The sequence below is a fragment of the Hemitrygon akajei genome, chromosome 6, assembly GCF_048418815.1.
Source record: "Hemitrygon akajei chromosome 6, sHemAka1.3, whole genome shotgun sequence".
Classification (NCBI taxonomy): domain Eukaryota; kingdom Metazoa; phylum Chordata; class Chondrichthyes; order Myliobatiformes; family Dasyatidae; genus Hemitrygon; species Hemitrygon akajei.
The window spans coordinates 64,661,555-64,685,803 of record NC_133129.1 but is presented as its reverse complement, the minus strand read 5'-3'; the positions used below and the strand labels follow the sequence as shown (position 1 = coordinate 64,685,803).

Sequence of the window (24,249 nt, the reverse complement as noted above, 5' to 3'; positions counted from 1 at the left end):
TATTGGAAGAGTTTCCCATCGTTCAGTGATGAGCAAGACTCCAGTGGAAAGAAGTGCAGTAATTTAATCAGGAATATACAAGTTGAATCCAGTCTTCACAGTGTTCCAGTTCCCATCAAAAGAACAAGGTTCCATACATAATATCTGCAAAATATTTCTTCAAAATCATTTCTTATAGTTTCTTGTAGGGTCACACATAACTCATATCAGTGATTGCAAGTACATCCACTTTGGTCTTGAACATCGTGGAAAACTCTTTAGTGAGCAGTTCATGTAAACAAACTCCATCGTGGGAATAGATCCAATTCTTTCCAGTCCAATCATATCGTTTAGGGCCACTGAGGAAAAATGTAGAGAAGGGGAAAAAAAAACTGATGAGAACAGTTTAAACCTCACAACATGGCATCCTGTCAGCAGAATTTCCTTTAGATGAAAGATCCAAGACATTTGATTTTTGACTCGTCTGGTGGGCAGAGGCAGGAATCCGACTGCAAGGAGCCTCTGTAAATGATGCAAAGTATAGGTCACTACCAGTGTCATTTGGAAGCGACTTAAAGGATGCAGTATGATTAAGGAAGGAGAGGCCTAGGCAGGGTAGCCAATTCTAATAAGCTTTTCAAATTGAAGCAAACTTATCAAATTCATGATGACACGTTACCACAAGTTTATTTCCATGCTCCAGATGGACAGGATTGCCATACATCACACTCAACCCCTTTAGCATCATTGTGAAATTAATATCCTGTCACTAACTTGATGATGCTTGGGGCCCTCAAATGTCAAACGGGATCACTTGCCTGCCTCCATCTAGTCTATGTTTTAAGATGCCATCATTAAAATAAAGGATCAGGGAAGGAAGAGCCAAGAGAAAGACCCTTCCAGATGGCGTAAATTCAGATTCAAGCTTGAGTAACTTTGAAGAAAGAAGTTGCAAAACCTTAATAGTTCTGAATGAGAAATGGCTACCGACAGCTACTGCAATAAAGATTAAAGAAACTCCAGAATATCGATAAATAGGAACATAATTTCATTAACATATCAGCAGTTTCATTACATTTTCTCCATTGAGTCCAATTAATTCCCAACCCATGCAATAATTTTGCAAAAAAATACCCATGAAGAAAATTAATCAAACAGCCCAGTAATGAATGAGCCTGAATGGGTTTTAATTTTCTGAACATTGTAAAGGAAGAGGAAAAAATTGCATTTTTGACCACGATTCACAATCCTTTTCAGATCTTTTGTTCATTTTCATCTTCAGATCAAAGTCTCAAAGCACTTTAAGCCATTATAATACTTTTGAAATGTAATCAATATTGCTGTGTAGGACACATAATATCCAATTTGTGTACAGCAAGCTCCAATAAACAGCAATATATTTAAACCAAACACTGTTTTATTAATGTTAATTGTGGGACCTAATTCTGATTGGATAGTGAAGATAATTCCCCTACTTTTCTTCAAAATTGTGCCATAGGATATTTTACACTGACGTGAATCAACAGCATTCATTCTTCTTTTATGCTACCCAGGAATAGTAGCGCAGATTTATGACTTATGCCGAGGACAATATCCAACAGGTGCAGGAGTAGGCCAATTGGCCCTTCGAGCCAGCACCGCCATTCAATGTGATCATGGCTGATCATCCACCATCAGCAACCTGTTCCTGCCTTCTCCCCATATCCCTTGACTCCACTATCTTTAAGAGCTCTATTGAACTCTTTCTTGAAAGCATCCAGAGAATTGGCCTCCACTGCCTTCTGAGGCAGAACATTCCATAGATCCACAACTCTCTGGATGAAAAAGTTTTTCCTTAACTCTGTTCTAAATGGCCTACCCCTTATTCTTAAACTGTAGCCTCTGGTTCTGGACTCCCCCAACATCGGGAACATGTTTCCTGCCTCTAGCGTGTCCAATCCCTTAATAATTTTGAACACAGAGCTTTCAGACTTAGAAGCAAAGGTGTCTCTGTCTTAAGTTACACCTGGCATTTGCTTTGTTCCTATGGCAATTATACCCAAGGAACAAGAGGTTTAAAGGAAAATAAATTTAAAAAAATAATAAACATATTCTTCCAACTACAAGCACTTGGACAATGACAATTTGTCCTTACAAAAGTTATAAAGCACTACTCAAAATTTTGAGATGTAGAATTAAATTTGCTTACATAATTTACATGAATAAAAGAAATGAACATAAAGATTATTTTTTCCCAACACATTTCTAGACACAAGCACAGATAATGTGTCTTTGTATTACAGAAAATCACAGTATGTGTCATTTTCTAGGATTGTAACCCCATCTTCTTAACATGAGGCACAACACACAAAATGCTGAAGGAACTCAGCAGGCCAGGCAGCATCTATGAAAAAGAGTACAGTCGATGTTTCGGGCTGACACCAGCAGGCCAGCAGGACAGGCAGCATCTATGGAAGAATAACACCTCCTGGCCTGCTGAGTTCCTCCAGCATTCTGTGTGTGTTGCTAGGATTTCCAGCATCTGCAGATTTTCCCTTGTACCTCTTAACATGTAGATGGCCTTTATAATAATTGGGACCTGATATTATATATTACGTGCATTTCCTGTTCAAGATCGTTTAATGTCATTTCCAGTACACAAGTGTAAAGGAGACAAAATAATTGTTACTCCAGATACGACGCAGCACTTAAAAAAAAAACAAAATAAAGAACAGAATAATAAAAAACACAATAACTATAAATACATTGGAAAGCTTATATACATAGATTGATCATATGAATTATACTCAAGTACCTCATTTGTTCCTACCTGTTTGCACCTGCTATACACTTCCATTTTTTATCTTAACCAGGGCCTCAATCTCTCTAAAACCAAGGTTCCCAAATCTGAAATCTTTGCCTTTTATTCTGACAGAAATATACAAACTCTGTACTATGGCAAGATTATGGAAGTAGATTGCCAGGCCTTTCTTCCACGCAGACACTGCTGCTGCCCAGGTTGGGACCCAGCTGGATTTGAACTCAGGACCATTTGCCTTGAAGTCCAATGCTGATACCACTACACCACCAGTCATAGCCCCATGTTTATCCATGCCCTAAGCTCATTTACCTTTCCTACAATACTTCTTGCATTGAAATATACACAGCTCAAAACATTAGTCCCACTATGCTTTTGCTTCCTTTTGCTACCCTTTGCTTGCCACCTTTTGCTTCCTGACTTTGTCTGATGTGTTAACAATATTTGTCTCCACCACCACTCTGGTACCCTCCACCCATGCAATACTGTCAAATGTTCCCGCTTGGATATTAGTCCCTCTCCAGTTTAGGTGCAAACCGTCTCTTCTGTATAGGTCCCACCTTCTGGGCTGATTTTTTTTTTTAAAGGAACAGCAAGAGACCATGGATATCAAATGTGCCAGAAATCAGTAGAAGAACAGCAAGGACAGAGCTTTTGTGCACATAATTTTGAAGATGGCAAGAAAAATTTCAAAACCATTAATAACATATGGAATCAATGTAAAAAGTATACAAAGGTAAGGAAGATATATTAAATGTTGTGCCAAACTCTGAAAACTATACTTTGGAAAACATATGAAAGTCTTGGAAAGTGTGCAGATGAGATTTACTGGAATTAATCCAGACGTTAAGGGTTATAACTGCTGAAACTGGGAGGTGTTCACCCCAAGGAAGAATAATAGGAGATTTAATGCTCAAACTGGTTTGGTAGGTTAAATAATTTCCAACATATTAAGAGTTGATAGCCAGAAAACATAGATTAATGTAAATGGCAAAACAGCCAGACATGGTAAGAGAAAAACTTTTTATCAATGTGGTTACAGTTTGGAATATATTGCCCAAAAGGTAGTTGGACCAAACTTAACCATCTCCTTCAGAGGAGGAATTGGAAAAATACTTAAAGGAGAAAGAACTGCAAGCATTTAGGAAAAGAACAAGAGAGTGGGTCAAAATAAGACTAGATGCAAGAGCCATACAAGATATAATGGGCCAGGTGTCCTCCAACTGTGTTATGCTGTTCATGGTTCAAGATTGTGAAAAGTGATGCTGTGAGTACAGCAAAAGTGAAGAAAATATAAAAATTAATCTCTTTAAGCTCTTTTGTTAAGCACCATTGTCTTATGTCAGAAAAAAGGAGCTTTGCTCTTTTTTTCAATACATACCTGATTGGAGATGAGAGCCAGATCTGTCGGTTTGGAGTCTGTTTGTTAATCACGTAAGTTCCCAAAGGTTCCCCCAACTTTATTGTCAGCACACCAGTCTATAAAAAGGATAAAAATAAATCTACTGGAATATTTATTTTATTAATAGTCTTGAAAATAAAATAAAGTTTTACAAATATTCTTTTATCTGCTGTGGATTTAGTGTTTTGAGACCAGAGACGGGCTTATGGATTTGGACAGGTAGAGCTCATAGACTTAACTCTGACTATGTTTTAAAAAACATTCTTTCCTCATATTTGTTTCGGTAAAATTATACATTTATTTAATATTTATTCCTAAATAACAAAAACATACAATATTTCTTCAATTTAATTAAACGTTGGTTGATTACCTAGTTAAACGATTATGCATGTGTTGATCTAAAGCTAGTTGCAGAAAACAATATGATGAATATTGGTTTCAGTGAAACTTGTTGGCACCTTCCCAAAGTCTTGGCTATAACATAATCTCAATATACTATTAACAATGAAATGCAGATCTGGTTAGAGCAAAAACATTAACTACTAGGAAGATTTCCAACATAGGTATGCCAAACATCTCAAACCCCAAGCTCAAGATTCATTCCTGTGCTTTAAAGACAATTGTGCACATTTTAAAACTGGGGTCTTACCAGGTAATTTCAATCTCAATACATACAAATTGCCTGTTAATGTTGTGAGTTCCTTTATGACCTTACTTTAGTAGTAAGCAATTGACATCAGATTGGGAATTTTATCCATATAAAACATTCCAAGTGACTTTTTTTTAAAAACACACAACACCCACATCATTAAAATATACAACAAAAATGGAGGCTATTTGTTATTTTTGGCTCTTCGAGCACTCAACCATGTTCCTTTTAAATGTGATGCAAGTTTCTATTTTCATCTCCCTTTCAGGATGTGAATTCTAGATCTCCGTCCCTTGTTAAGATTTTTTTCTCTCAGTTCCTCTCTAATCTTCAGCCTCCCTTGGTTATAAAGGAAATAGGTCCTTCCTGTTCAACCTATTTAGGCTGTTGGCTGGTTGGAATTGTGTCACTGATATGGTGCATACAGCTATTTTCATTGTGCTTCCTTTTGAATATCCATCTGCAAGGATACTTAGTCAATTCCAAAAATATTGAAAGCAACATCTTTCATTTTATTTTATTTATACTTTGTTTTTTGTTTTGATTTGCTTCTTTAAATAAGGTCTGTCTAAAATTGGGAAATTTTTTATCCACTCCTTAATGCTCCTTGCCTTACGTAGTCTAAAATATCCTTTGAAAGTTATTGGCCTAACAATTAAGACCTTCTTAGTACCTAACCTAATAACACAAAAAGGTAACTGGAAAATGAACCAAAGCAACAAGATTATAACAACACACACAAAATGCTGGTGGAACACAGCAGGCCAGGCAGCATCTATAAGGAGAAGCCCTGTCGACGTTTCAGGACGAGACCCTTCGTCAGGACTAACTGAAAGGAGAGATACTAAGAGATTTGAAATTAGTGGGGGGAGGGGGAAATGCGAAATGATAGGAGAACACCGGAGGGGGTGGGATGAAGCTAAGAGCTGGAAAGGTGATTGGCGAAAGTGATACAGAGCTGGAGAAGGGAAAGGATCATGGGACGGGAGGCCTCGGGAGAAAGAAAGGGGGTTGGGGAGCACCAGAGGGAGATGGAGAACAACAGGCAGAGTGATGGGCAGAGAGAGAGAAAAAAAACCAAATATGTCAGGGATGGGGTAAGAAGGGGAGGAGGGGCATTAACAGAAATGAGAGAAGTCAATGTTCATGCCATCAGGTTGTAGGCTACCCAGCTGGTATATAAGGTGTTGTTCCTCCAACCTGAGTTTGGATTCATTTTGACAGTAGAGGAGGCCATGGATAGACATATCAGAATGGGAATGGAACGTGGAATTAAAATGTGTGGCCACTGGGAGATCCTGCTTTTTCTGGCGGACCGAGTGTAGGTGTTCAGTGAAACGGTCTCCCAGTCTGCGTCGGGTCTCACCAATATATGAAAGGCCACACTGGGAGCACCGGACGCAGTATACCACACCAGCTGACTCACAGGTGAAGTGTCGCCTCACCTGGAAGGACTGTCTAGGGCCCTGAATGGTGGTGAGGGAGGAAGTGTAAGGGCAGGTGTAGCACTTGTTTACAAGGATAAGTGCCAGGAGGGATATCGGTGGGAAGGGATGGGGAGGGGCGAGTGGACAAGGGAATCACGTAGGGAGCGATCCCTGCAGAAAGCAGAAAGGGGGGGGGAGGGAAAGATGTGCTGGGTAGTGGGATCCCGTTGGAGGTGGCGGAAGTTACGGAGAATTATACGTTGGACCTGGAGGCTGGTGGGGTGGTAGGTGAGGACAAGGGGAACCCTATCCCAAGTGGGGTGGTGGGCGGATGGGGTGAGGGCAGATGTGCGGGAAATGGGAGAGATGCGTTTGAGAGCAGAGTTGATGGTGGAAGAAGGGAAGCCCCTTTGTTTAAAAAAGGAAGACATCTCCTTCGTCCTGGAATGAAAAGCCTCATCCTGAGAGCAGATGCAGCAGAGACGGAGGAATTGTGAGAAGGGCATAGAACTTTTGCAAGAGACAGGGTGGGAAGAGGAATAGTCCAGGTAGCTGTGAGAATCTGTAGGCTTATAGTAGATATCAGTAGATAAGCCGTCTCCAGAGATGGAGACAGAAAGATCAAGAAAGGGGAGGGAGGTGTCAGAAATGGACCAGGTAAATTTGAGGGCAGGATGAAAGTTGGAGGCAAAGTCAATGAAATCAACGAGCTCAGCATGCATGCAGGAGGCAGCGCCAATGCAGTCGTCGATGTAGCAAAGGAAAAGAGGGGGACAGATACCCGTATAGACTTGGAACATGGACTGTTCCACAAAGCCAACAAAAAGACAGGCATAACTGGGACCCATACGGGTGCCCATGGCTACACCCTTGGTTTGGAGGAAGTGGGAGGAGCCAAAGGAGAAATTATTGAGAGTATGAACTAATTCTGCTAGACGGAGGAGCAACAAGATTATATTTTTTTTCTGAAGTGAGCAAATTGTATCTAGAATCTGGCATAGTCTGATGGAGTTGTGGAAGCAGGTTCAAAAGTAATTTTCACAAGGGAACCGGATCAGTATTTGAAAGAAAAAAATATGAAGGGAAAGGCTGCAAATTGAGATTTATTCTGGTGGAGAGTCAGCATAAACTATTACCGAGCTATGATTTCATTATCCATTCCATTTAAATATACTAATATCTTCTTATATAGCTTTGTTTGATATTCCAGTGATCACTGAGCTTGGCAAATAGCTTGCAAACATTTACTCACCAGTCAAGATGACATCCTTCATGCACAATTGTTAATGTTTCTCACTGGGCGTGCTCACATTTACATAGGCCCCCATTCGCTTGCCTCAGTCCTGATTAGCTATGTCTTAGGGGTTTGTAGATGGCATCTATTTCAATGTTTGTTTATGGACTTATCAGTACAGAATCACGCTTCTAAGAATTCTCGTGCTTGTCTCGTGTTTGCATGCACCAGAACCTCCATAATGTCCCAGTTAAAGTGGTGTCCTTCTTGGTCTTCATGTACTGAGATCAGCGACGGTGGACCATGTCTCCGTATACAAGTAACAAGTAAAGCAATGTGGTGCACAGGATCACCAGTGGAGAATGCAAGAAGAAATATGTTGGCAGACAGGATGTAAACTCTCAACTTGTTTACGGGAACATGATCCACTGTCGCCAACCTTGGTACATGAAGACCAAGTGTCCAAATGTTTTTTAACTATTGCAGTTGTACCTACCGCTTCCATTTTCTCTGGCAGCTTGTTCTGTATAACCACCACTTTGTGTGGAAAAACCCACAGGTCCGCAAAACCTTTCCCCTGTTAACTTAAACGTATGCCCTCTAGCTTTAGAATCCCCTAATCTGAAAGGAAACTTATCCATGCTCTTGATGGTCTTATAAACCTCTGTAAATTCACCCCTTAGCCTCCTTCACACAAGGGAAAGCAGTCCCAGGCAATCCAGTCTCTCCATGGTCCATCTCTTGTTGGTGACACGGTGAGGTTTAAAAGGAGCTCCAGTGCTTTTGGCTCTTTTTGGCAGGCTGCAATCAGTGCAGGCTAATACAAGGAAGGGAGGTGTAAGTGGTACAGCCATTGTTGGAGTGGGGCAGTGTTAGAGTGGTCTGGCTTTGACTCAAAAGAGTACAGGTTCTAAGAAGGTAAGTAAGTTTCGAGTAAGGTATTTTCTGTAGTACTTGACTAGTGTGCTGAGAATGGGTCTGGAGGTAATGTATTTTCTTTGTGTGAGATGTGGGAACTCTCCAGTCTCCCTGATAACAATATCTGCAGAAGTGGATTTGCAGCTTAAGAGTCGGAGTTGCAGCTGGTTGACTTTCGGCTCTTACAGGAAAATGAAGGGGTGATAGATAGGAGCGCTAAGGAGGTAGTCGTCCCCCAAGTTGCTGAAGCTAGGAGAGGGAAACAGAATAGGCAGCCAGTGCAGAGTACCCCTGTGCCATTCCCCTCAATAGTAGGCATACCACTTTGGATAGTGTTGGGGTGGGGGCAGGACCTACCGGGGGAATCTACAACAATAGGGTCTTTTAAGAGACTCCTGGACAGGTATATGCTCAGAAAAATAGAGGGCTATGGGTATCCTTAGGTAATTTCTCAGGTAAGGACACATTTAGCACAGCTTTGTGGGCCGATGGACCTGTATTGTGCTGTAGGTTTTCTATGCTTCTATGACCAGGTCTCAGGCACTTACTCTGGCTCAGAACGGAAAGGGGAGAAAAGGAGTGCAGTAGTGATAGGGAATTCCATTATTAGGAGCAGAAAGCAGATCGGTACATTGCCCCTTAAGAGTCAGGGTCAAGGATGTCTCTGTTCAGGTCCAAAGCATCCTTACAGGGGGAGGGTGAGCAGCCAGAAGTTGTGGTACCTATCGATACCAATGACAAGGAAAAGAAAAGGAAGAGGTCCCAGAGGGAGAATATAGTGAGTTAGGTAGAAGGCTGAGAAAGAGAACCTCCAGGGTAGTAATCTCTGGATTCCTACCTGGGCTACGTGCCAGTGAGGGTAAGAATAGGATGATCTGGAAAATGGATGAGTGGCTGAAGAATTGGTGCAGAGGGCAGAGTTTCAGATTTCTGGATCATTGAGATCTCTCTGAGGAAGGTATGACCTGTACAAAAAGGAAGAGTTACACCTGAACCCAAGGTGGACTAATATCCTTGCGGGCATGTTTGCTTGAACTGTGGGGTGACTTTAAAGGAGGATGGGAATTGGAGTGATAGGGCTGAGGATTGGACAGTTCCTATATAACTAGATGCAGTGTGTAGTAAGATTGTGAGGAATGTTTGTGGGATGCATTGCAGTGTAACGTGGAGGCAAAATGAAAAAGGGTGATGAATGCAGGACTGAAGGTGTTATATTTGAATGCAGGTAGAATATGGAAAAAGGTATATGAACTTGTAGAGCAGTTAAAGATCGGCAGGTGTGAAGTTGAGGGTATCTCTGAACTGTGGCTGAAAGAAGATCATAGTTGGAAGCTTAACATCCAAGGATACACAATGTGTTGAAAGAATAAGCCAGCAGGCGGAGGGGGTGGTGTGGCTCAGTTGGCAAAATGTGAAGTTAAATACTTAGAAAGAGATGACATAGAACTGGAAGATATAGAATCCTTCTGAGTATTGCTGAGAAACTGCTGCAAGGGTAAAAAGACCCTGATGGGAGTTATATACAAGTCTCTGAAAGAGACTGTTGGAGACATTTGTAATGATCTTTCAAGAATTCTGGAGGACTGAAAAATTGCAAGTTACTCTACTCTTTAAGAAGAAAGGAAATTATAGGCCAGTTGGCCTAACTTCACTAGTTGGAAAGATGTTCGAGTCTATTATTAAGGATGGGCTTTCAGAGTACTTGGAGGCACATAATAGGATAGGCCAAAGTCAGCAGTGTTCTAAAGGGGAAATTTTATCTGACAAATCAGTTCTAATTATGTGAGGAAATAACAAGCAGGATAGACAAATTTGGATTTTCGGAAGGCCTTTGACAAGGTGCTGCACATGAAGCTGTTTCAAAGAGCCCAAGATATTACAGAAAAGGTACTAGATGGTTAGAAGATTGGCTAATTGGCAGGAGACAAAGAGTGGGAATAAAAGGGGCCAATTCTGGTTGGCTGCCAGTGACTAGTGGTGTGCTTGCAGGGCTCAGTGTTGTGACTGCTTCTTTTCATGTTATATGCCAATGATTTGGATGTAAGTAATTGATGGCTTTGTGGCCAGGTTTGCAGATGATACCAAGATAGGTGGAGGGGCAAGTAGCGTTGAGAAAGCAGGGTGTCAGCAGAAAAACTTAAGACAGATTGTGGGAATGGATAAAGAAGTGGCAGATGGAATATAGTGTAGGGAAGTGCATGGTCATGCACTTTGGCAGAAGGAATAAAAGTGTGGAATATTTTCTAAATGGGGAGACAATTCAAAAATCAAAGGGGCAAAGGGAGTGTTGTGAGCAGTTTAGGGCCCCTTATTGATGAAAAAAATGTGTTGGCATTGCAGAGGGTCCAGAGGAGGTTCACGAGAATGATCTCAGGAATGGAAAGGTTAACATATGAAGAGTGTTGGATGCATCTGGGCCTGTACTCACTGGAATTTAGAAGAATGAGGGTGGGATCTCATTGAAACCAAATGAATGTTGAAAAACCTAGATAGAGTAAATGTAGAGAGGATGTTTCCTACCAGAGGGCACAGCCTCAGAATTGAGAGAAGTCCATTTAGCTCAGAGATGAGGAAAAATCTCTGTAGCCAGAGGGTGATGAAGCTGTGGGATTCACTGCGACAAACAGCTGTGCAGGCAAAGTCATTGGGTATATTTAAGACAGAGGTTGATAGGTTCTTGATTAATCGGGGCATCAAATCATATTGGAAGAAGGCAGGATAATTAATCAGCCATGGTGGAATGGCACTGAAGACCCAATCGGCTGAATGGCCTCATTCTGCTCCTATGTCTTATGGCCTTCTGGTCCTTGTATCTCAAGCCCTCCAATACTGGAAACAGCCTTGTGAATCTTTTCTCACACCCTCTAGCTTAAACATATCTTTCCTATAGTGTGATGACAAATACTACACACAATACTCCATGCAGTCTCACCAACATCTTGTACAACTGTAATGTGTCATCCCAACTCTGGATGAAGAAATAATGCCATTCACCTTCTTTGCCAGTCTATCTAACTGTATCACATACTTTCAAGGAACTATGTACTTGTACCCCTAGGTCTCTCTATTCTGCATCACTCCCAGGGCCTTACCATTCACCATGTTATAATTGTGGCTGAACATAATGGTAACATATTTGTTTGTAAATTCAGTTACATATACTCCTTTTCTATGTTATACAATTGAAAAAAATATTATCTGAAGAACATAATAACAACAATCTTCAGGACAATTTGCACTACACTGGAAATTTACTCCAGAACAAGACATCCTCAAGTGTCAGGGACCTTTGGAATTACACCATATCACCCTGAGGTACTCCCTTTGACAGAACTGGTCCACCAAGTGAGTGCGGTGCTAGATTGGGTAGCTGCCAGGTCTCACCCACTTTCATCAACTAAGTCCAAGACATGTTACTCCTAATCCACGCTAAAAGGATTCCTCCTCACTATTAGCATTTAGCATTGTTGTTTCTAATAAATACTAGGTCTAGGACTTGAGATGGTAATTGTATCTCTTTCCACAGATGTTGCCTGACCCACCAAATATATCTCAACAGTTAGTGTTGTTACATCCAAATTCCAGCATTTGCATTCTTTTGGTTTATGCTACTGGTCTCCCAATTTCCAATTGTCTTCCCACCAGAACATCTTTGGATTCCTGCTTCCTATCCCTCTCCTGGCACCAAAATAAATATAGGTGATTTGCTGTTTCCCACCATCACAATCATCTAGGTATTCCTGGACACTCATTTCTCAGGTCCAGCACTTGTACAATCATTATCCAGACATTTCCAGTCTTTAAACAAGTCCTTTTCCTGTTGCCACCATCATTTTACTTTCCTCTGCCTTGATTGTCCAAGCCTTGCTGGGCTCTGACCGGTACCACTTTATAGTAAGAGCCCATTAGCCTGATGACTTATCGACCTCTTGGAGGACAGCAAGCAAAGTGGAGAGTAACAACTGAAATGGTAAGTGGTGTACAATGGCGTCCATTTAGTACAGCCATTTGGCTCCACTCATTGACCTATGCATGTGCAATAGTCAAGAGTACATCATCACTTGGCAATTTCTCTCAAGCTATGCTCGTGCATTTCTTCCCATGTAAGTCAATTGACAGCAGTTTGTCCCTTTTACAGGGCCACAGGGTAAATAGTATCAAGGAAACACAAGGGTTCCACAAGTATGAAATTGGACAATAAGGTACAGATAAGCAGATTTTACCGCAAATGTTACATCATAGTCTTTTGGAACAAAAGACTGATCTGCAAGATCTTCAAAGAAATCAGATAAAAGACCCAGTGTTTCCTCTGCAATTCTTTCATAGGTGGTTTCATCCAGGAAGCTACGAAGAAGAAAAATAGTTTCAGTCCTTCCTTGCTTCAACATTTTCTGCCACTTCTAAACACTGCAACAAACCTTCCTCTTAACAAAGAATTAGCGGTTTGTGTTGTAGAAATGTACTATTTACTCTCTTTCCATTTCCAAAAATTAATGAAACACACCATCAAAATGTAATTTAGTTCTTGGTTTCCCGGATCATGCTATGAATTGTTATTATTTGAATACAGTCTCATACATTGGGAGCATCTTAGTTGAGGACCTTTGTTTTGCGGATGTGAAATGCTAGGCCAATTCTCTCAGATGTGTCTGTAAATCAGTAGTGGCTTGGAACAAGAGTGATCTATGTCTTGCAGCTTAACTATGGAGTTTAGGTTTACTTTAGTTCTGAAAATGGGGATGATACAAGTTTTGCAAGTTCTGTTTCCCATGAATCCTATGGATTTCTTCCTCTCTATGGGAAGCTTGTTGGAAGTGACATAAAGCATTGTAGTAAGACTGGAAACAAGTCACAAGAATGGCCTGCATCGAAATTGGTTCTGTTGCGAGGAGGATCAGGGCTTCCATATCATCATGATGCAAATGTAAGATAACACTTCTATAGTCCTTCCCAGTTGAAGCAGTCATATGCTTTAGTGAAGTCAAAAAAGGCCGTGTTAATGCCCTCCCCACCTTTTAAATCTACTTTATTTTTCTCTAGTTCTGCCGAAGGGTGTCAGCCTGAAACATCGACTGTACTTTTTTCCATAGATGCTGCCTGGTCTGCTGTGTTCCTCCAGCATTGTGTCTGTGTGTGTTGCTTGGATTTCCAGCATCTGCAGATTCTCTCCTGTTTATGTTAATGCTGTTCCTTGCTTTTCTGTTGAAGTTGTTCCATGATGAAGTTTACATCTACTGTGACTCTAGTGGACAGGATCTACATTATAAGTCACACAGCCACTAGACAAAGGCAGTTAAGGAGGATCCTGGTGATGTGGTTGAGAGCAGGGAAACCTCTTTGTAGTTACGACAATTGGACAGTTTAGTTATTACTACATTGTCCCATGTAAGTTTGAAATGCATAGATTAGCTGCCACTTTCTCTACTCCACATGGCACTTTTGAACATCTAAATCTCAAGTAATCAAATGAATAATTGAGGAAATATGTTGGAGAAGATGATTGGGCTTTAACGTTAGGTAGTCAGCAGTTTATAGGAATCAGGTAGTAGGAGGGGGATTCTTGGAGACAAGATGGAAGAGAGATTAGAAATGTTGATTTTGTGATCAACAAATTAATTGTTACAACTTTTTGTTGTCAAGGTGAACAAACCCTTTCTATTTGATACCCCAAATCAGAAATACCATAATGAATGGTAAATCTTCAAATTATTGAAGTTCTGTTACTCTCCTCTTCCAAATGTCTTTACGTCATTATGCTTTTGTTGTGTTGGTAATAGGATTTGTCAACACAAACCCAAATTAATTTATAAGACGAATTACTAACTGTGACCAAATGAGACATTACAAGCATCTAGAAAATATATGCAGTTAAAAACTACACACATTCAATATGTAAAGAATGCACACGTGCATTTTCGCATATACTGTGGACTATACTGACATGCCGTTACATGTACAGCATGCTCAAGTGTACATCTGCACAGCCAACCAACACACACACACACACACACGCAGTGAGCACTGACAACCCATACTACATGCACATATTACATACAGATACTGTGCACACAGACCAATGAACAAAACCTTTTGTCATTCTAGGATACCTTGTTTTTTCCATTCTTCTTAGAATCGAGGAATGGATCTCTTTTGTTTGGAGCTTTAAGCATTTTTCTGAATGGAAATTCTGCAAAAGATAACATGATAAAGGATTAGTTTAGTGAAATTCCTTCAAATGATCATTTAGCTAAGAAAAGGTTTGCATGTGTTAAGAAATCCGACTAAAAACATCACTAAAAAGACCATTTCTGAGGTAAATTATGTTAAATTACCGCCACAAACAGTGAAGGGGCTAGCGATGGCAAGGTGAGTTTGGGGGATGAGTCAAGATAGTGTGTTGCAGAATCAATGCAGATGGAGTGAGCACTTCAGAAAGCAGAAGTCCGGAACCAGGGCAGAGGAGCTCTGATACCCATACAGCTGTCCTAGGTGCGAGATTGGATGGCTCTGGGCATTGAGAGGAGAAGTCAGGGCAGAGGAGATTTGATGCCCATATACCTGGCCTGTGTGTGAGGCTGCATTGAATTGGGCACCGAGAGGAGAAATCAAGACCGGGGCACAGGGACTCTGATGCCTGTACAACTGGCCCAGGTGTGAGCTTGGATGGCTCTAGGCACAGAGAAGAGAAATCAGGAGCTCTGATGCCCATACAACTAGCCCGGGTGTGAAGTTGGGTTGCTTTGGGCACTAAGCTGATTTGAAGAGCTTGAGAGTGGCTTTGGGCTGGGCGGTGAAAGCTGGGCCCAGAGTGAGTTGCTGATGGTGCCATCTAGGCCCGGAGCCCTTCACAGTAGGTTCCAGTGCAAGGTGCGATCTGCTGTTTAGCCAATTTAATCGCTGGTCCAGATCGGAGGCGAGAGACAACTTCACTCACTCTCCACGATGTTCACTCCTCTCTCTAGGACACTTGAACCTTTCACTCTTCTGCTGTCTGGTTAGATTTAACTGCGGCCCAGACAGACTGAAAGAAAAGACAGGGTGTCAGGATCCAAGGCGAGAGTTGATTTTGCTTGCTCTCCATAATGGTCACTCCTCTCTCCACGGCACAGAGGCTATGAAGACTGCCCCGGCTGCTGTGCTCTGTGCCTGCTAGTATGATGAACTGATAAGCGAGGCCTCGGGCCTACTCTGAGGTTCGGATCTGATGACTCAATTTGGTTCGGAATGTTGTTGTTTGCTTGATTTGTGTTTTGTTCCTTTCTCCTGCACATCGGGTGTAGGCTTTTTTTCTTTAGTTGGGCTCTTTCAGGTTTCTTGCTTTGTGGCTACCTGTGAGCAAACAAATCTCAAAGCTGTATAATTTATACATTATTTGATAATAAGTGTACTTTGAATCTTTGAACAATCAGCTAATGGTCAAAAGCTTAATGGGCAGGCTCTGTGATACATCTATCACAGAAACCACAAACCCCAGCCAAAATGCAAGCTCAATCTTCACTAATGAATTAGCAGTTAGGACAGGAAATGCACAGAATTAGACAATACACAGTTGACAATCAGCTCATTTCACAAACATACCCAAAGTAGAGTTTAATATTCCATTCCAACATACCCCCATTGTTTCTAATTTAACTATCAACATAATCCTCTATTCCTTATTCCTGCATGTCCTTACCTAAATGCATTTGTGCTGTACACCTCAACCACTCCATAAGGAAGTACGTTCCACATTTTCTGGCTAAAGGAATTTCATTTGAATGGAGAGCTGGTGATTAGCAAGTTGGAGGATATTACAGAGATGCATAATGATAAATAGGGATGAGGCTGAAAAGGAATTTAAGGTATGAAAATTAAAAATTGGGAGTAGAAGTCTGAGTTTGCCCTTTTGAGTTTGTATAATATTGATCAAGATCATGAGTAATCTCATTCAACACTATTCCCATACGTCTTGATTTCCTTCATATCTCCTAAGAATATCCAAGAATGAAATGGAATTTGTCTCTTGATTTCAAGAGACTGCCTAAGAAATCTCTACTTTGAATGAACTTGAGTGAGTCTCCAAAGCCCTCTGGGGTACAGAGTTCCAAAGATTCACCACCATCTGCACAAAGAAAATTTTCATCCCCTTCAGACAGGGACTACCTCTTGAACAAGCCTTGGGCAAACTGCTTGCAAACAGGTCATTGTAAACTGTCCCGCGATTAGGCTAGGGTTGCTGGGCAGTGCAGCTCAAAGGGCCAGAAGGGCTTGTTCCGCGCTGTTTCTCAACAAATAAATAAACAAATGCCTAGGCTTATTAAGTACTACCAGTTGACTCATCTACCCAAAATGTTAATTGATTCTCCCATCACAACTGCTGCTTGACTGCATGACATAACTTGTGCCAGACCTTCAATAAAGTAAGCACACCTCCTGAAGCTCTTTGTGTTCTCTGCACACTACACGCTATGCATTCTCCATGTTCAGCGAAAATTCAGTTTATCCATCTTATCTGTGACTCTGGTGGTGTCAGATGAGCAGATTTTCAAAGCCATTCAATGTTTTTCCTGTTAACACTCCAAAAACTGCAATTCACCTTGTTTTAAAGGTGTTAAACATCTTAACAAAAAAGAAAACGAATACTTCAGTGAACCTGGTAATTTTAAAAGATGTATGGAACTGGGGCCTTAGTGAGTCACAACGCTGTGCAGAAGTATTATCTGGTGAGCCCAGAGTCTGAACTTTTGGGGTTTCTGAATTATCATACGGATTATGAGAACCCAGATGGCACAAACATTAAATATTGTCACAGATCAAAACTCGATACAATGTAGAGCAGTGAGAATTATCCAAAAAAAGCAGAGAGAAATGTTAGCAAGATGAAGGAGCTTGTTGTCACACTAAGGAAGCAGGGACGGGGGGGGGGGGGGGGTTGTAGGGTTTGAACACAACCCTAATGAAGATTCTGTAAAGAAAGTTGATAGCTTCGAATTCCTAGGCATCCATGTCACCAGCACCTTTCACAATGAAGTGGTGATCAAGAAAGCACACTAGGGTATATACTTTCTTGCGTGTTTGATGAGATTCAACTTGTTCATGAAGATTCTCTCGAACTCCTAAAGACACACAGTATAAAGTATACTGACGGAGAGTATCTCGAGCTGATGAAACAACTGCTCAGTTTTGGACCCACAGAAGCCACAGTGGTAGGCACTGCTCAGTCTATCACAGGCCTCCCACTTCCTTCCATCCAATCCATCTTCGTGGTATTGCATTCAGGAAAGCTAACAGCATAGTCAAAGATATCTGCCACCCTGGCCATTTCCTGTCTCTCTTTTATCTTTTAGTAGAAACAAGGGCTTGAAAGCTTGAACGACCCATCTTAGGACAGCCTCTTCCCCACTGCTATCAGACTTCTGAACCAGTATCTTTCGCGTCTCTTTCTCCATAGTACTGACACATTCTCAACCCCTTAATCCTACCCCCTCTGTTCCTGTCACTGCAGCATTTCCTTTTGCATGATTTCAGTTAACACTGCTATACTCTGCACCATTCCATTACAAACACGCTGGATGAACTCAGCAGGTCAGGCAGCATCCGCTGAAACGAGCAGTCAATGTTTCAGGCCAAGACCCTTCATCAGGACGAAGGGTCTCAGCCCGAAATGTTGACTGCTTGTTTCAACGGATGCTGCCCGACCTGCTGAGTTCATCCAGCATGTTTGTATGTGTTGATTTGACCACAGCATCTGCAGTGTATTTTGTGTGCACCATTCCATTGTTTTGCACTGGCTGTATACATTTTGTGTTTATTATTACCATGAATATGGTTTGCTCTGTGAGCTTCGCATGACAAGGAATGCCATTCCACTCTGGTGTGTATGACCTAATCTGAATCTGAATCACTCATATTTTTTGATCTGTGCACATGTCCATACAAGTAATATCACACACTCTGCAAGATGTTCACACCTGTGCAACAGCCATACTTGGTAGCTAAAAGCAGGTATAATAGTATTATTTAAACAGTACCTGATAGGTACGTGGAGGGGTGGGACTCACAGGGATGTCGAGGTAGGGTGAATACAGGAATCTTAAACTAGCTGCATGGGCATGAACAGGTTGGACTGAAAGGTCTGTATCAGATTCCGATTCTGTTAACACGTATTCACCAAAACATACAGCGAAATATGTTGTTTGTATTTATAGTAATGTGCTAGGGGCAGCCTGCAAGTCTCCCTACCTATTCCAGCGCCAACATGGCATGCCCACAATGTTGGGGCAGAACAACAATGGCAAAACAAGCCCCTTTTCCCCCTCCCTCTCACCCACCCACAGACGCGTCTCCAACTCCCAGTGTCCTAACTTCCAGACCATTGGGCCTTGACTTTCGGACTTGCTGACTTCCGTCTTCAGCTTTCAACTTCGGCAGTGACCCCAGGACTCGCCACTCATGGGGCTTGAATTCCTGGCCTCACATCTCAGAACTGCATGAGCTTCTTACCCTGGTACTTGCCAGCTTGGGTGGGGGGGGGAGGGGGCAGAGGTCCATCTCTGGCCCAGACTCAGAGACAACAGACAATAGACAGTAGGTGCAGTAGGCCATTCGGCCCTTCTAGTCAGCACTGCCATTCACTGTGATCATGGCTGATCATACACAATCAGTACCCTGTTCTTGCCCTCTCCCTATATCCCTTGACCCCGCTATCTATAAGAGCTCTATCTAACTCTCTCTTGAATGCATCCAGAGACTTGGCCTCCACTGCCTTCCGGGGGCAGAGCATTCCACATATCCACCACTCTCTGGGTGAAAAAGTTTTTCCGCATCTCTGTTCTAAATGGCCTTATTCTTAAAACTGTGGCCTCTAGTTCTGGACTCACCCATCAGCGGGAACATGCTTCCTGCCTCCAGCGTGTCCAATCCCTTAATAATCTTATATGTTTCAATCAGATCCCCTCTCATCCTTCTAAATTCCAGTGTATACAAGCCCAGTCGCTCCAATCTTTCAACATATGACAGTCCCGCCATTCCAGGAATTAACCTTGTGAACCTACGCTGCACTCCCTCAATAGCAAGAATGTCCTTCCTCAAATTTGGAGACCAAAACTGCACACAATACTCCAGGTGGGGTCTCACCAGGGCTCTGTACATCTGCAGAAGGACCTCTTTACTCCTATACTCAATTCCTCTTGTTATAAAAGCCAGCATGCCATTAGCTTTCTTCACTGCCTGCTGAACCTGCATGCTTGCTTTCATTGACTGATGTACAAGAACACCTAGATCTCGTTGTACTTCCCCTTTTCCTAACTTGACTCCATTTAGATAGTAATCTGCCTTCCTGTTCTTGCCACCAAAGTAGATAACCTCACATTTATCCACATTAAACTGCATCTGCCATACATTTGCCCACTCACCCAACCTGTCCAAGTCACCCTGCATTCTCATAACATCTTCCTGACATTTCACACTGCCACCCAGCTTTGTGTCATCGGCAAATTTGCTAATGTTACTTTTAATCCCTTCATCTAAATCATTAAGGTATATTGTAAACAGCTGCGGTCCCAGCACCGAACCTTACGGTACCCCACTGGTCACAGCCTGCCATTCCGAAAGGGACCCGTTAATCGCTACTCTTTGTTTCCTGTCAGACATCAGGCCTCCACATTTCAGGCTCAATTACTTTGGTCTTCAACCTTCCGTATTCGACCACATGGACCTCTGCTCCCAGGACTCACCATTCTGGGTGTCAGCCACCCTTGTCCATGGGGACAACCGACCTGACATCTATCCACAGGGATCACTGGCCTTCTACTATGGGGCGCTCTGACTGAACTCCAGCTCCTGTCCTGGATTGTTATTTACTGCCTCTGACTCTAACTCCCCTTATTGCTGTCCCTAAACCCTAACCTGTCCCCTATCTTCCTGAGCTGCCCCCAAAACCATCCCTACAAACCTAAAAAAACATAATCTGAGCCACCACTCCAAAGGAGACCGCAGCTCAGTGTGGAAGGTCAAACTGTTTCCGCTGTATTTCTCCATGATGTTATGTTGCTTTTGCAATGGGAGGGATTTCACACAGCCCTGCACTTATTACGATTGTAGTTCTTCAGTGTGTAACAAACATTTGGTGACGTTTAACACCCTCTAGTAGTGGAATGCAGTAACGCAGTCTGAGGCTCCATCTAGTGGAACAAGGAGAAATTGTTACAAGGGAACACAAGGTAACCAACCAGAAAAGAATCAAACAGGGAGATGAGATTTTTCTTTACAAAGCTTTTATGATGTATAATGTGTGGGCTGATAGGGATGCAGAAACAAATTCAGTAAGAACTTCCAGAAGTAAATTGGACAGGAACTTAAATGGAAAGGTAAAAAGTAACATGGGAATGGAACTAACCAGATTACTAGTTTAACTATGCGGTGCAAAGAAACTGGGCTACAAGTGGGTCCCTTCTGTGATATTTTTATGATGTTGACTACTTGCTCAAAACTATGTTGACTCTGTGGCTGTGAGTATCCTGATCCTCCTAAGAAGTTTAAAATTATATTTGCAACAACTGCGCAGCTCCAAAGAGCACTACATGAAGTCATTCCTACCCTTGGCCATTAGGCTCTATAATGAGTCAACCTGTAGCCGGGGAAGTGATCCACTCTCCGGTTAGACTGCTTGAGGTGGCTTATTTTTTTATTCTTTCTTACTTGTCTTCTAATATTTGTATATCTGTGCACTTGTAATGCTTCTATGGGACTGTAATTTCTTTCCTCTGGGTTCAATAAAGTATCTACCTATCCAAATTTCCTCCCCATGGGGTTTGATTTTTGACATTAGAATCAAGGCAGGGGTCAGAGCAGAAAGAGCCAGCAGAAGACAGCCAGAAAAATGTCAAAATCAGTTTCCACTTTGAACATCATTACACGTTAAGTGTATCACCATACGACTAATGAAGTAGAATTGATGATAACTCTAAGATTGGCACTTTTCCACAGATAAAATTATGTAATTGTCACTTCACAGAACCAATCATATAAAAATGTCAATGAAACAACGAAAAAGGAAGTATCAAGAAATGAATAAAATTTGATTGACAGGACGGATTTGTTGAACTCTCTCACATTTGAATGAAAAGACTGTGATTTCAGGTCCATTCCACAGATTTGATCAAAGAGGATTAAGAATCAGGTTCAACTTTAATTGCTATATACATGTATTAGGAATTTTCTGTGGCGTGTTGGTGCAACATGCAACTCAAATATCAATTATAAGAATAAAGAATTATATAAAAATTTGGACTCCTTTACTCTTGAATCGCTATTCTATCTAAACTAGTTATGACCTTATACTTCTCAGTGTTCTTTGCTCCAAGAACAGCTCAGCTTCCCCACTTGAAACTTATGGCTGAATTCCCTCATCCTGGAACTATATTAGTAAATCTTTTCTACACCCTTTTCAGGATCTAAATATCTCCAAACGTCCAAAATTGGATGTATTTGTTCAGATGTGGCCCAAACATTGTTTCATGCAACACAACCTCACCACTTTCGTACTCGATGCTCCCATCTCTGGCATCTCATATACATTACTAGCCTCTCTTTCAATAAGCTCAACCACACTCAGGTTCTTCTGTTTCTACATACCCTTTAGAAGTGTATCATTTCATCTATATCATGCGTCATTTTTTTTCTGCCAAAATATCATTTCTAACATATAGCGTAGACATTAGCACAGTGCTTTACAGCACCGGTGATTGGGGTTTAATTTCTGCCACTAACTGTAAGGAAATTATGCATTCTATCTGCGACCCTATGTGATTCCTCCAGGTGCTCTGGTTTACTCCCACATCCCAAAGGTGTATGGGTTAGGGCTAATAAGATATAGCCTCGCTATGTTGGTGCCAGAAGTATAGCAACAATTGAGGCAGCCCCAGCAAACCCTTGATTGTTGGCCATTGTTGCAAATAAGGCATTTTACTGCATATTTTAATGTACATATGGCAAATAACGTTAATGTTTAAATCTTCATACTTCACTGTCTTAAATTCCATCTGCCTATTATGTGTCCACTCTACCATAACATAATTATCCTCTTTCCCATACACCTCACTAGGCCAGTAGTTGCAATCTTGTTGGCCCACTACTAACCATAATCCATTCAATTTGTTCTGTTATTATCACTTTATATTTAATGAAGGATTTTTGATTTCTTCTGTGTGAACTGCTATTTCCTTTACATTGTCTCCATTTCTCCACTATTTCACCATTCATTTTCTGTTTCAGTAAGGCTGTCACTTGCAGCTTACTCATTCTTAAATATATCCCCATACTCCAGTCCAAGAGTAGGAGAATGTGCCGCCCTTCACCAAGCCTCTTGAGCCCTTTTAGAACGTAAGCTTTTATTGGATTCCCCCAAAACTCCATTCTATTAAACTGAAAAATGCAGTCTCAAGCTTATTGCATACAACAAACCCGCCATCTCATGTATTAATATTTATTGGGGTTTTTTTTAAACGATTGTGTTCTTTTTCTTCTCGTGTGTCTTTTGTGCTGCTTCAGATCCGGAGTAACCACTATTTCGTTCTCCTCAAAATTTGTGTGTAATGATTTTCAACCGTCTTTAATCTTGTATGCCTTGAACCATCTGGTAAGTAGTTGTTGCACTCCCTCTGTAGCAAGTACGCACACTAATTATATGGCCAAAAGCAGTGATGACATAAACCGAAAGTAAAATTTATTCATATCAGTTTTCTTCCCCAGATGATGGTTCTGCCTTGTCTTCTTTCACATTTGCCATATTGTATTTGACTGATGAGCCATCAACCATTGCCCTCGGGCTACGTCAGAGAGCCACAAAAATCGGAGTGGAGTGTAGAGAAGGAGTGTTCTAGATAAGTGACAGTACTGATTAAGGAGGGACAAATGATAAGCAAGCCTGAGATAGAGATTCCCTCCATAAATGCTACCTGATTTGCTGAATTTGCCCAGCATTTTGAGTTTTGCCCTAGGTAGAGAGGTCGGGTGTTGAGTTGACCTAGAGCGTTCAGGATTGGCTTAAATAGACGTGCATGACGTCAACGATTCAAGGCACGCGGGGCAAAGGTGTACCAATAACATCGCAAAACAGGAAGAGGGCGGGATATCCGGTCGGTTGAAGCCAAGGGGGTGAAATGAGGGCGCGAAATAACGACCGGAAAAGCCAGTAGCACCTGAATGGAGGTGTAAAAAGAAAATAAAACATCAGGAGCTGGAACAAGGACTCACCGTGGGAAAGCGGCTATTTGCGTGCCGCAGACCCCTGATGTTTGTCGGCCTCGGGTAGCGAGCAAACTGTTGGATCACGGGGCAGAGGCAGAGGCGGCTCCGGTTCAGAATGCCTGCCATTGTCACCGGCAGGCTAACGCTGTCATCGGACGCCCGGTAGTCGCGCCCTGGCTCGGGTATGACTGGCTGTTCCGCGCGCTCACGCTAGCCGGCATGAAACCGACCGGAAGGAAAAGCGGCAGGAATGCGCATGCGTACCGTGTGGACGGGGCGGACCGGAATGTGGGCGGGATCACTTTAATACGTAGGTGAAAGCTGGGTTGTACGCATGCGCAGTGTATTGGGAATGGCGGTGGCTGTGTACGCTTCTTTACCGGAGCGGATTTACGAAGCGTTACGTGCTGTTTCTTCCAGTGCGAAAGTAGAATTACCTCGAGCAGCAAGAATGCTCTCCTTTCCAAACTACTGAACCTTCCGGAAAACTGCCGCCACTCTGCATTTGAAGTAATTGGTTTATTATTGCCGCTATGTACCAACATGCAGCGAAAAGATTCTTCAACATTTCAGTCGGATCATTCTATACAGAATAAACATCTCGTACTAAAGGAA

The 24,249-nt window shown here is 41.9% G+C and overlaps 1 protein-coding gene across 1 annotated transcript; it reads right to left on the bottom strand.

Moving 5' to 3' along the window:
* Positions 1 to 44: 44 nt before the first annotated feature.
* On the bottom strand, positions 45 to 23,900 carry fxn (frataxin). The gene is made up of 5 exons (XM_073048503.1): positions 23,641 to 23,900; positions 14,514 to 14,593; positions 12,630 to 12,750; positions 4,158 to 4,255; positions 45 to 338 (listed from the first exon to the last, which is right to left on the bottom strand). The coding sequence occupies exons 1-5, from the start codon at positions 23,758 to 23,760 to the stop codon at positions 191 to 193; spliced, it is 567 nt and encodes a 188-aa protein (XP_072904604.1). The 5' UTR covers positions 23,761 to 23,900; the 3' UTR covers positions 45 to 190.
* Positions 23,901 to 24,249: the final 349 nt, after the last annotated feature.